This window comes from Zophobas morio, unplaced genomic scaffold (genome assembly GCF_036711695.1).
Source record: "Zophobas morio isolate AGI-343-1 ecotype UQ-CSIRO unplaced genomic scaffold, CSIRO_AGI_Zmor_V1 ptg000044l, whole genome shotgun sequence".
Lineage (NCBI taxonomy): Eukaryota > Metazoa > Arthropoda > Insecta > Coleoptera > Tenebrionidae > Zophobas > Zophobas morio.
Window position 1 is genome coordinate 8648101 of NW_026972149.1, and position 14540 is coordinate 8662640.

At 37.3% G+C, this 14540-nt stretch overlaps 1 protein-coding gene across 7 annotated transcripts in view; it reads left to right on the plus strand.

The window, feature by feature from the left end:
• Osa (osa) overlaps positions 1-14540 on the plus strand; it is a 40355-nt gene that overhangs the window by 4068 nt on the left and 21747 nt on the right. For 6 of the 7 annotated variants that reach the window (XM_064073281.1, XM_064073274.1, XM_064073275.1 and 3 more), the window contains exon 2: positions 4156-4431. The exons of the other annotated variant lie outside the window; for it this stretch is intronic. In XM_064073281.1, coding sequence (XP_063929351.1) covers positions 4156-4431 — 276 coding nt within the window. The remainder of the gene's footprint in view (positions 1-4155; positions 4432-14540) is intronic. 7 annotated transcript variants of the gene reach the window in all.

The following is a 14540-nucleotide window of genomic DNA, read 5'->3' on the forward strand; positions in this document are numbered from 1 at the left end:
GTAGGATTTTTCTTTGGTCTTCATTTGAATCAAGAGTTGCAAAAACAATTTGAAAATGATTATTTTATATAAAATTTCCGAAATATTTGTGGGTTCGTATAAACCCTTGTGTAAGCTCGAAGTATTCGCTGAATGCTGGTAAAAAGGAATTGTTGTGTTAAGAAAGTTTGAAACGTAAAATGTTTTCTGTCAGTTACAATACAGAAGTTGTCTGTAGGAATGTATTTATAAATTGAGCCCTAATCGAGAATGAGCTTCCCAAAGGAATAAAATACAATAGAGTTTGAAAAGCGATAAGTTGTAGCACGCGTTCTGAACAGGTTATGACACTTTAACCGGTGGTTTGTCGTAGTATGGGGAATTGCTTGAGACTGGCACATTTCTAGTTGAAATGCAAATCAAATTTGTTCCATTCACGTGTATCTTCAAACAGCAGATCCGTAACTCGACGGTGGTTTTGTCGGTTAGAGTTATCCCGGAACTCTCGAATGTTTCAGAAGTTGTTTCTGTCTCTTATAGTTTATTGATTTGGACGGTTTGACACGTGAAGGTGTTGAATTCCGAGTTGAGAGCGGCTTTTATATGTACATGTGAAAAGTTTGACGTGTACTTTTCCCGGCTTGTTCTCCGTTCTGCATTCGTGCATCTGAAGTTTCGTTTCGTTTTATTTTTATCATTCCCGGCATAAATTTATTTTATTGTCGGCGTGTAACACTCGTACTCCAAATTCGACCGCAGTTCGGTCATAACCATTTATCAAAGAAATATTGGGGATTGCGAACAGGCTTTTTTCATCATTAACAGTTGCAGACTGTCCATTTTTGACTCAACTAAGTGGTAATTTTTCGTACGAAGACAGTGAAATATTTGTCTTTAGAGTGAAATGGTGTTTGGTGACATTTTGTTTAAAATAGGAAAACTGCGAAACGCTGTTGAAAGTAAATTCGAAATCTCTAGTTTTTACGGTTTCCATATAATGTTGTAAGTCGGCTTCTAAAAATAAAAGTTATTTGCCGTTGACATTTTAGGTGCGAAACATCAAAGAGTGTTTTTTACAAAGAAGCCGTAAATTTGATAAAGTTAAGAATAATACTGTTGGAAAACCAATTATCTAAATTACATTTTTGTACGTACATTTCACAGGAAACAGATAAATCTATGTATATAAAGCCTTGTATGATTAATTTATAAAAAATTGTTGCTACGGCTGATTTATAAGTCAAACATACAAGTACTGATAATAGTAACTTTTGTATCTCATTAAAATTTCTAGTAGTTTTAATATTTCCAGGTTTTAAAGTCCTTTCGATATGATTCAGAGGAAAAGCATGGTTATAATCATTAATTTAAGTCTTCATATAATTTATTATGATGGTACATCCGTAAAAAATTTTGGATGCCAATGCAGATGATATAATTTTGTATATAAGTTTTTGGAAATTTCTTTCTACCCGATAAAATTTTATTGGCAATAACGAGGCGAATAGTAGTACAATAGCAAGATATATTTACAACTTAAATTTGTCGCGTGCCGGTAATCCCCAGATGTTAGAAACCAGAATAATCCGGGTCCGGACAGGGACCATCGTTACTCACGAACGAAAATGACCATTGTTTTATGAGTACAACTACCTGCTAAATGTTCTCCTGCAAATTCGGATGCACTGGTGTGAGCCATAAATATTTCTTACCATTGTACTACTGTCCGTCTCGTTATTGTCAATAAAATTTTATAGGGTACAATGAAATTTCCAAAACTATACCATCGACACCGATGCGGGTCGAGGCCTCGAAAAAACTGTGTCGGACACAATGGTTTTACCGTGTGTCCCAGAAAGTCCTAAATATCCCTATTCATGTAACATCATCGAAGAAATTGTTGGACAGACGTGGACTGAAGTCAAATCGCACCACTCACATATAGGGCGCTCATTGTCCACATTATATACTTTGCTTAAAGGTTTTTCTATTCACTAATTATAAACAAAAAATGCCAATCAGTGACTTCTATATTAAAAAAAAAAAAAAAAAATGGTGGCCGATGTAAAATGTTGATTTTCATGATAGGTAGGTGGAAACTGGCGACGGATCTTGGTGAAATTCTGGGAACATTAAACGGAATTCGATTTATGAGTTATGAGGAATCCTGGCTTACACCCACTTCCGGATAAGGACCATCAAGTCTTTAGGATGGATATTCATAAAACGTCGTTGGATTGTGGCCAGTTTTAAAGCATGTGGTGTTTACAATGGAAACCAAACCAAAATGACCAAAAGGAGTTTAATGCAGAAAAACATGCAGTACACTGTTCTAGTGTTCCACAAAAGTTGAACTTGAGGAAAAATAACTCATTCTGTCCTCTTTTTTTTTTTTTTGGTCGGTTAAATAAATATCGAGTATTAAGTCTGTAAAAGATACAAGATCTCCTGAAATATAACAAAACATTTTGCAATATTAAGAATTTTATTGTGTCTAGTACACCATCTTGCAAGGAGATCCAATTTTTTACAATAGTAGTATGTTGTTATATGCTAAAACAGGACATGATGACACAGGAGGTTATTTTTGAAAAGCTAATAATAGGGGACCCAAGTGGGAACCTTGTGGTACACCTGAAGTAGCTGTCACTTCATTCTGGACTTCCTGCAAGATACGAGATACGATTGAACACGAGGCGAAAAAGGCTTTTCCGATCTTCTTACTAAATCATGATTTTTCATTCCAAGATCCTTCAGTCGCTCTCACCCGTTTTTATCTGCTAACACTCGCCTTTATTCTGAAGTGTTACGTTTTTCAAATCTAGAAAAGTATTTTTTACTTTTATTCTTGGTCTTTTTACTTCCCGAGCGTAAGCGAAGGACGAATTGTAATCGAGTCCGTCGACCGACTCTACTTTTACGTTTTCTCGACCTTTCATGACCCCTAGAGTACCGAAGAAATAGGTCTTCCGTTTCCGTCTGTCTGTCCGCTGCTGTACGGATTGTTTTCTTTCCTTTCGTACTGTAAGTTTTTCGTTCAGTCTAAGTAAAGCAGTAATTTCTTGTTATTGACTTAAGGTTGCCAATTTATCGTTGGTCTGTAATTCTGGTCTACAAAATTAAGTTTTTGTGATCATCAAAAGTGAAAATGCCCAATATATACAAAACTCACTTGACATACATCTTATAAAAATTCTATGACTAGAGCGGCTTCAGCCAAAGAATTTGTAAGTCAAACTAGCTATTGTATAACTTAACTCAGTTCACATATTCTTAGTAAAACTTTACAGCTCCATTATGGCAACAATGGGGGGTTCATAAAGCTTACAATAGCCAGTTTGACTTATGGGTGGTTTGGCTTAAGCCGCTTAAGTCAAAAAAAATTTACAAGGTGTATGTCAAGTGAGTTTTGTATAGTTTCTTTTGCAGAAAATCATACAAAATAAGACATTTACTTAAAGAAAAATTGTTATCTAAAATCCAATTTGTAAAATTTCATGTAATTGGTTGACGAGGTTACATTTTTGCCAGAAAAAAAGATTGCAGATTTAGAATTAGCTTGTGCAACTTGTGAAGTCCTATTCTTTTTCTCGATTTTTGGTTTTAGACTAGTATATTTAGGTTCACATTTATAGACTAACATCTAATAATAATAATAATAATAATAAATAGGCGAGTTCGGTTGTTGAGTCGGGATGAGAATCGCAAGTGGGCGGGCCGTGGAAGGCCGAATTTTAGGTCGGTATTTTGGTCGTTTTCCTTTGGTTTTATTGTAGTGATCGTCGGCGTAAATTTACTTTATTGTCGGTATGCAATAGTTGTAATTCGCGTTACGAGGGAAGGCTTTTAAGGAACAGCGCGCAGTTACGTTTCCTGACGTCAGTTTTAGTGTGCTAATAATGCGACATTTAATGGTTAGTCGGGAAATAGAGTGTGATAATTTAAATGTGCACTTTGTCCTCCGAATACCGTGGTGATTTATGAGCGTCAGAAAGTCGAACTTGTATTGCGGAATGTGTTGCGGTAGGTCAACGGGAGCTATTGTGCGTTTCCGACCCCTCGTGTTTAGCAACAATCGCGTCACCCCCGCGCCCACGTGCCGGCGCTAAGTGCACGCTAGCGTGGTGGTGCTCCGTCCACGCTAGCGTGCCCCGACTGAACGCCCCTTTTTTGCAGCTCTCGCCGGCGTACAGCGGCTCGGCGCCCAGCCCCGGCTACGGGGAGAGCCGCGCGGGCTGGGCCGCCCCTCCGGTCTCGGGGCAGCACGGCCCCGGCAGCCCCGGCCCGCCGAACACCACGGCCCCCGCCAGCCAGCCCTCGCCGCAGCCCCCCAGCCACTCGCCCGGCCCCGGCCTGCCGCCGAGCCCCCAGCACCAGCAGGCCCAGCACCAGGCGTTCCCGAGCAGGCCGGCGCAGCCGACCACCCCCAACGCACACGCACCCGATGCAGCGGTAAGTCGCCCTTCTCGCCTCCATTCGCGCGCCACTCAGTGGCGGCTCGTGCACTTCGACCGGGTGGCGGAGCCGTTTTCTACCCGAGCCAGAAAATTGCAAGCAAGGTCTGGTTTCAGCGCGTTTGTTGCTTAGTGACATGCACGTAAAGTAGTACTCGTACGCGAGATTTTCGCCGCACACCCTGCCACCCCTGAGCGGCCGCCGCTGATTGTGATAAACTCTTACGTAACAGAGCGATATAATTAACCGCGCTCTTGACCTTTATGATCCGACGATGTAGACAGCACGTGTTTTTGTTGTGGGTGGGGTGGGTCTCCCGATGGTGGGGACTCCAATTATATGCATAATATCTCAATTAGTGACGCGCTCGAGAATTTACCCGAATACAACGTAATAAATAAACAAGTGCACCGATTCGGTATGTACTCTCTCTCTTTCTCTCTCTATTTACACTCGAATTTACTTTCCTTCACATTTTTCATCTACGTCATTTACAATTCAAATACACAATCCAGATGGATATTATCACTTACTACTTACTTATCTACACTCATCTGCCGTAATCTACTTTTAATGACATTCCTATACTATCGTTATACATCGTTGTGCTTTCAAAATAAACACTCACAAAAATAAAACATACAACTTGTGGGCTAATACAAACTTCAATAAAGACAATTACAAACATGGACATTATATCACTTTCAAGAAAAACATTTTCAAATAACCCGTTTCATTACTCATTTTATTACCTACTAGTAAACGCCGGTAGTATTCAAGAACCGATTTATAAAAAGTTCACTGACGCCGGCCATATAAAGGCGCGCTCTCATTTTTACGGTTACGACTGTCCACTACGATTAACACTCCACGAAAATACGAATCACTTCCATAATTTTTTTTCACCAGCTTCCAACAAACTTGAATTGAATTTTTATAAAAACTAATATTGCACCGCGATTAAGGATGCCAACGATTAACGAAATCGTAAATCAGTGTACAATTAATTTTCATTGGTTAGATGAGTGAAACGTCAGCATTGTCAATAAACCAGGCGTAGTAACGATGTAAGTAACATTTATTTCGCTTCTTGATTTACAGTACAACGGAAAACTTGTATTGTGCCCGTTCATGATGTTTCATTGTTAGCCAACAGCTAACATAAAGTTTAGATCTAATCTTTGACCAAATAAATAACGACGTAAATTTATTAAATGAAATAACAATGAAGAAAGTTTAAAAAATGGCAGCGAAAATTCTAAACGTACTCGCTCGCATTATCTACGCCGCTCTGTTTAGTGTTAGTATTGATTAACTTGTGTGCGTAATTTGCGTAAATAATAATTTTAGCTTTGTTATCTAAAGTCCTACAGGAACTGTTATTATTGTTGTTGTGGCGGTGAATATCGCATTTTACTCCTATTTACCCTAAAACTTATCTTAATTGTCACGACAAAGGTTGGCATCGTCCGTCAGAATAACGCAAAAAGTATAGTAGAGTAGTTGTGTTTAATTCGGTGTTTTAGAATCATTTTATATTTTTCCTGGTTCCTTTATCGAGATACCGGTTTTTGATAGATTGAGTATGATAAGAGATAAGTAAGGTTTTTTCTCGTGGTTGTTTTACATTTTTGGTCAAACTTGAGTGACGTGCATTTAAGAAAAAAGTTTATGTGTATATGTAAGTGTAAGTATAATCTTTTGTTTTCTTTGTCGTGAAAAAATAACAAATACAAGAGTTACGATCTTTTCCAAAAATTAATATGCATTCAGATTATCGAAAATTATGTGCATTTGTTTCACGTGACCTTCTAAGTTATTTGACACTGCTAGAATATATTATTCATTAGGTGGACAATATTGGAATTGGAGATTTAGTGAATAATTAACTCGCATTTTATTTATTATTGAGATGAAAACTGTTGGGTGGAACTTGTCAAGGAACAATTTTAGCTCCACTCGTATTTGGTAATTATAGCATCGATATTCAATTTCTGAATGCGCGATAAAACAATTCTCTAAATAAATTTGACGAGTAATTAATGTAAATTAATGATTTTAAAATTCAGATTACTACGTAATTCAGTGTTATTGTTTGTTCAAATTAGGCGATCTATTTTCTTTAAACTTCATTGAAAGTTAATCGAATGATAAATGTTAATTAGGGATAGCACTCAAGTGAAGTTTGTTTTCTCTTCGTTAATTTATTAATTTTCATCAACCTTTTTCCAGACAAAGCTTGTATCGTGCAGTTGCCAGTCCGGGGTTTGATCATAAATCCATAAACATCGCTTAAAAAGGAGAAGTTTCATATCAGCAATAAACCATATAACGAGGGTTAGTCTTTTTTGAATGTGTTAGGTGCTTTGTTCACGAGTTCACACGACAAAACCTTTATCACATTATTTTGTTTTTGGAGGGTTTATTAAACATGAGTTCCATATTTAAAAGGTGAAAGTCCAGAGTTATCTCCCATATTGATTGCTTATTCTGTAAAAAAGAAGTATAAAAATATAGAGCGAGTAAATTTCGTGTCGGATTTGTGTAATGTAATTATTCCAGTAATAACTGTTGAGTTGTTTGCATTATTAAAGGAGTTGATTAAGTTTTATCTCTTTGGATGAATTTCGGGATAATTTATTTATATTGGTGTTTGAAGTCAATCTTCAGGAAAGTTTTCGATTTAGAAGACTTCCGACACTAAGTGAATAAGAATAAGATGATGAAAGTTAAATTGCGCGAAATAAATGGTAGGGTTTAGGGTATATTAATTTATGGGAATAAAGTTTATCGGAAATGGCTCGATTACTTGGCTTGTTTTTGTCATCCGCGTTAGTTTTGTTTGGTTTTCGGTGACACGTCACATGAATAAAATTCGTCGAAAGTAATGAGTTTAGGACAGTGACGTCTCGTGGTAATGCATGTCAAATGGTATTATGAAGTGACACGTTCAACGTTTAATGGACAACTAAGTGGTCAATTATCCGCATTGCTATTGATTAATTTTCGGTTGAAAAATAACGTAATAGTTACGCGACGAGCTTTAAGTCACTTTTTAAATGTAACATCGATGTGATTTCCGCGATATATTGGCTACATAATATGTGGAAAAAGGTCCTTTTTTGTTAAACTCATCCAATAAATCAAAAGAATAAGTGCCGGTTATCTGGTAAAACCATAATTTATATATTTTTTTCTGTAGAGAAACAAGCGGTTTCCTTGCCAAATTTGATAATTCTGTTTATTGAGTTTTTTTGAAAGATGGTTCGCTTTTGCTTTCCATTTCACTGTTTATAGCTGTGGATGACAGCGCAATATAACGTTTGAGGATTTTTCCAGATATTTAACCGATTTAACCGAGTAGGCTTTAATGAAATCATCCAGCGTGTATAATTTACAAATATAAATTAAAGAATTGTATAGCTTGAGGCACACGGCTGGAAAAATCAATGTAAAACGTTGGAAAATAAGCTCTTCGCTTTGTACAAGCCATCGTTTGTGTATGCCTAACGGTTCTCACACTCGTATATGAGGAAACTTTTTTTTTTTTAATATGCGATTAGGTAGTCGTGACTAGCCCGAAACTTTTTAATATTGTCGTCATCAATCCATTCAGTGTTTTTCGTTGTTTGTCCCACAAATACTACGTACAGTGAATAATTCAAAACGCACGATTCGGTGACATCACGTTTAATTTTTTTCATTGAAAAGTGTCACCCTCTCGCTTTGTTGTCGCTTCGAGATAAAGTTCTAAGAGGAAAATACGCGGCGAATTGAAACGGTTTTTCTGATTAATTAAGTTTGTGAGCTTATCCGCAGATAAGGTTCGTATAAGGCGATTTTGTGTAGATGTCTCGTAAAAGTGTTTACACAGTTGTTTGCCGACACTTCCATTTTAGGTTTGTTCTAATATGTTAATCGCTTTGCCATTTAAGCTCGCAGACTGTGCATTTGACGACGACGGTAATTAGAAGACGTGTTTCTGTAAATGCTGTACACACTGTATAATTTTACTGTGAAAGGTATAGTATGTATTGACTCGATTCGATTGGATGAGGCTGATTTTACACGGTCTAGTCAGACTAGTTACTCGATAAAAGCTCTTTTTTTTCGATTTGATGATATTTGCATTGCTATTTAAGCTCTTGCAGGTTTTGTTGAAGTGGAAGTTGGGTGTTTACGACCGTACATAACGTACATGCAATTGAGAATTATTACATTTCTTGGATCAGGTCAATGACAACGCAGAAATTGATATTCAAATATATGGAACTTTTGACTTCGTATGTTTGAAATTGCAGAATTTTTATTTTGATCTTGACACGAAAGTGAACAATTGTTAAAATGGGAATCAAAATATTTTGGTTTTTGAAATTCGGATTTTCAAAATTTGAGAATATATGGAACTTTCAAGACGTTAAACATTTGTAGAACTTGTCGAACAACGGGAGTGTGGTTACTTTAAGATAATTACGTCATCATTTGACAAATATTTTCAAATTTAGTCCACAAGTGACATTTTCGTCAAATTCATAGGTTGTTCAATATCTGATTTTGGAAATGTTTTAACGTTGTGTATAATATTGCATGGAACATCTGATATTCTTTAACTTAAAATGAATATAAAAATTCTAGTTTTTTGAGGACTTGGATACTTTGGAAATCTGATTATTTTGGATTTTGAGACTTGTATTTTCAAAATTTCAGAGTATATGGACTTTTTGCACTTACTGACAACGGGGAACTTCTACAATGAAATGTTTCTAAATTCAGAAGACCTTTAAGATTTATAGTTTGTGGAATAGTGGGAGTGGGGTTAGAGTAAACTGAAGTGGTATTAATTTAATCTTTTCCCAATTAATATTGCTCGGAATCTGTGGTATTTGTCTCGTAGGGTGCACGTAGTTTGTTAAGTTGCGATTACATTTGTCTTGTGTTTGCCGCGTACGTCCGGAAAGTAATAAATCTTGACGACGGTGTTACGATATTTGCATTCTGGCATTTTCGTCATCCACCGATGAACACGGAATGTATTGTAGTGTCATTACAAGTTAAAACGGTTCACCACGAATCAATCCCTAGTTGAGAAAATTCGCATGACCGTAGAGTTGGAAACTCGCATGGCCGTCCAAGCCCGTGTGGTCTTTAATTTAACGTCAGAGCGTCCAATAACACGCGTTTAAAGTTTTGATTAAGCGATCCATCGGCCGGGAGGCCGTATTGGCGTAAGCCGCGCTTGACGTTCGCGTAATTAATTTTTGATCTTGTCATTCGATCGAGTCGGCGTTTATTTGTGCGAGATGACGTTATAGAAAGTTGCGTTTCCGTCTAAGTGGTTTGATTGATGGGGTGACGTTTCGTTCGGACAGTCGACATTAGGAGCAGACGCCGCGATGCGAGCCGTTCGAATTTAAAGTCGAAGTTTGCCGCTTAGGGGATCGGCGGGCCGAGGGCGAAATGAATTTATGTTGCGGTGTCGTGCCGTATCGTCGTTTTTGTCCGTTGATGCGTTGCGTTGATGGGAATGGGAGTTGGCAAGTTGATGTGGCGACGTAGTTGGAGTTGTTTGCCGCCGCCATGGCCTGCGTATAAGCACACCGCGTGCCTCGGCCTACGTCTAGGCCTCTCGCTGTCGTGTTGGCGAAGCGTTGCCGCGTTGCCGACTGCCATCTAACCCGCTAAGTGCCGCTCGGTATTGATTGGTTCTGGTGGAGCCGGCAACGCCGCTTGCTACAGTACGCTGCACTGCATTTTGCTCGGGCTCGGCCCTCTCGATCGTTCTGGTGACGTTGCACTCTTATAACCTCTCGCTGCCCTGCTTGCTGCTTGCGTTACTGCCACAGCTAGCTGCTGCAATTCCGAGTCCCCTCGCGCTCGGAACCATATACAAGGAGATTCATTCAGGGGACCGACTCGCCACATTTCCCCGCTGGAGCAGCGGAGCGGCGAATTCGGCCTTTTTATCGACTTCTCGTCAACTTTCGTTTTTGGAATTCATCATACATCGATTTTCGGACCAGCGTTTATCGGTTAAATATTTACCCGAGTGAAAGTCATCAACTATTCATTTCGGTTAACTCGGAAAACAGAGCGTCAACAATTTACAAATTTACCTGGAAACGATTCCTTTCTTATTCGCTTTTATGGTCTATCCTGTCCATACATCATTTTAAAATAAAATCTATGGATAAAACACATTCCTATTGAATAACCTTCTTGCTTCGGAAAACAAGATTTACATAATCGAAACAATATTGCCCGGACAAAACGAATTTACGATTTTTACACAAAACGGGAATTTCAAAAACGGACAATCTAAAACGATTAAGCTTTCATAATGGGATTGCGATTTTTTCGGCGTGGTGGGAACTCCGACTGTTTGGTAATAGCCGGTCTGTGAAAGTTGGACAATTGTCAAATTTTGCCGGCGAACGGCTTTTAAACTCTCTTTTAAGAGGTATACAGTTATTTAACCCGAGAGCCGGTTTTTAAATTAGTGATTGAGTAGCAAACGTATACTTAATGCTTTTCGGTTCTGCTACGACCATTAATGAATGTTATTGTGCCAAACACGCTATAGATTTTTTGTTTTAGCTTGTTTCGTAAGAAACGGGGAACTACTCAATTATTCAACGTTTTCAAAAATTTCGCCCAACTTCACGTCAAAGTGATAAGGGTGTGGAACTGGGCAAAGACATTTTTTATTAATTTTCTACACTCTTACCTTCAAGAGGAACATTTCATCGAATTGTAACTAAATAAAAAAACGGATGGATCTTTTAATCTAATGCACTTCACGTGAAGATAAAAATTATTAAAAATAGGCAAAAAACTCAAATGTCTCATTACTAATATGTGTACATAAATCATCTTGGGATCCTAATGGGAATAGGTTTAATATTTAAATTTAAATCTGTCATAGTTCGGAAATTCAATTACAACTCCGTAACAAAAGCAAGAAAATACAACATTAAAATTTCCATACATATTAATAAAAACTTCTCAAAAATGCCTTGACAGATACAGAAATTTCGGTGTGCCTCATCCAACTCTCCCAAGTCAGTTTACCCTTTGGAAGATTGTTTGAATAATTTATTATATTTTTGATTTCATGATTTATTGTTAAATACTTATAATTAAGGCACAAAACGTTGTATCGGGTATAAATCGTTCGGGAGTTAAATTTAGTTATACACCTAGTACCTCTTTGAATATTTTGATACGGAGTTGAGGTGCCTTGTCGGGCAACAGTTCTGACCTGGGTCCATATCCGGTTGTAGTAAACTATAAAATTTTGCATTTTAAGCAAATAAAAAAGTTATTTATATTTCCTGAAGTGATTTTTAGACCAGTGGAAATCATTGTCAATTTTTGTAGATGAAGTGTACTAAAATTTTAAATTACAAATGAGTTAGTGTGAGATAAATTTAAAATTTAATTTACAAATATTTATTATTTAAGATGATCTTCACTCGCAAAGCTAAACGTAGGGGTGGATTATTAAACCCCACAATGCAGCACGCCATATTGCACATGTCAAATGAGATTTACTTTCTGAAATTTGGCATAAACTTGGCTTTGATTGTTTCATAGAAACGTTAGTAAAGTTACCACCGACAAATGGGAATGGGAAATTTGCATTTTCGTAACCAACGAGCTGCTGGAAATTTTGTAGATAGTTTATGTTTTTATAGAAGTGTAGATATTATGAGTGTAGCACCCATTTCGGCTTCTAGCTAAAAAATATTCAAGCGATAAAGGTTCCGCCGATTAAGGGAATCACAGCAATGAGATTTTCAGTAATGGTAAAAACGATCCGAAACCTACGTTAAGCAATTTGTGGTACAAAACAATACCAACGTGAGAGTTAATTAATATCTTTTGTTCGATTTTCAACTTCTCGGACAATTATTACATTCATTAGATTGGTTATTGTCGCGTTTGGTGTTTCGATTCAGCGAAGATTTAGTTCGTTTTGTGAGACGTTCGTTCGATTTGTGCCGCAGTTGGCTCGGAACTGTATTATCCGGGATGTTTTTGTCGCAATTAGATTTGAAATACGTCATCATCCTCTTCATACAACCGAAATTAAATTGGGGTATTCTTCGCTCGCTCGGGTAGGAAAAAAGCGGGGTCAGGCCTTGAAGCGAATTATCAATTATCCACGTATTATGAGGGAGTAGAAGAGACCAACTGGGGTGCGCTTCCATGGAGTCGTACATAATTTATTCCTTTATCAATTAGGGGCGGTTTTTCATATTCGTTGATGCGTTTTCGGGCGGTCGTGCTATTAAACACTGTAATTTTCTTGAATAATGATTGTTTTTAAATAGGCATTGATCGCACGGGTTCGGAATAAACAACCGGTTGAATTATGCCGTCTGGGACATTTAATGCGACAGAAGAATGAATGCTCGCCGTTTCTTTCATGGGAAGATGATCAAATAAAATGATCAGGAATCGAGTGGAATTCCGATGCTGGAAGTTGAATACACAATAAACCGGCATAATTGGCTCGGATGTGTGGCAAGGTCAGGTTACGTCACACTCGCCGCATTTATTAGAGAAAAGTGCAATTGCATCGGATGGAAGTGCTCTGCGTCCGTGATGATCTTACCGAATGCATGATAAAAACATGACCAAGATAAAAATTTTAAATTTCAAGAAAACTCTACTTATTTATTACTGAACAGATAATTGCCACCTATTGAAAGAATACATAGTCATTTTTAGGCTGTCGGTTTGATTTTTATTAACGCGTTTTTTTTCAATTTTTTTCTTAATCACGACTCAGGCAGTGCGAATACGTTGGTAATTTTCAAGAAATATATAAAGAAATTCGTATTGAAATACCATAAATTAGACCGCTGAGCAAATCACTTTGATGTATTTTTTCGCACGAATAGTGTGAGGAAATTGATGGAAAAAAGTATGAAATCGTTTGACGTTATTTGCGTCAAATATTGGTGTAATTTTTTTATGTTATTTAACCGGAATTAAAAAATATATCGTTTGGTAAAATTAATTTTCGTTTCTTTTGAACGTTTCCAAAATTGATTTCTCTGCGCGAGCTGGAACACTGCGGCGTTTTGTTAATCGCCTGCCGTTCGTCGGTGTAAAATCACGCGCCCCGGAGATTTTACAAAAATTAGATTCGGCCTAAACGACGTGTTTTTCCATAATTTCACCGGGATTTAATGTGCACTCCAATCGTGATTTATTTTTGTTTGTGTTTGCTGCAATCGATTCTGGTTTAACGCACTCGGCTTTTATTTCAGTGCCGTAACAGCGGCTTATCATTAAATTATAACAATTCTATCGTCTGTTTTATTTATAGAAACAGTGATTGAGAGATTTTGATCTAAATGACGCTTTTCGACGTTTTAGTTGTACATTGTCGAGTAGCTTTCCGTTCGCGGTTCAAGTACACAAAAAGGGAATCTGCATTTCATATTTCTACTCTTGAATTAATTCTCACTTATTCAGATTTTGTTATTTTGGGAACATGGTGTTTTTTAGTTTATAGACACGAGAACATTGATCCGAAAACGTTGACATCGTGAACTCTTCACAGAGATTGCTTCTGAAATTTGCTGTTATTGTTTATATTTATATTACAAAATAGTATATTATGTAACAAGTTTTATAAATGTCTCTTTAGTCACGAGTTGATTTAAGCACGAGCGGAGCGAGTATTTGAAAAACGAGTGCCCATGAACGCAGACAAGATGTGACTAATGAGCCTGAATACATCTTCGACCCGTGTTTAAAGAGTCTAAAGCCACGGATTATAAAACATCATTTAGCGCCGTACGCTAAACAAGGTTTTAGATACGGAAGTAGAACAGATTTTTTTCTTTTTAAGTTGACAGATTTGAGTGTTTTTTTTTTTAGCGATATCACATTCCAGGTACAAACGGTGTAGTTTACCAGAATAATCTTCAGCACGTGTTTCATTGTAATCTTGATATTGAAACCTCCCTTTCAAAGATTACCAAATAACTACCAGTCTCTAGTTACTGTAGGTATATTGCATAGGCCGACAAATTAAATGTTCAACACAGAGGGAGACGGAGAATTAATCAAGTGTATTAAATAAGGGTAAC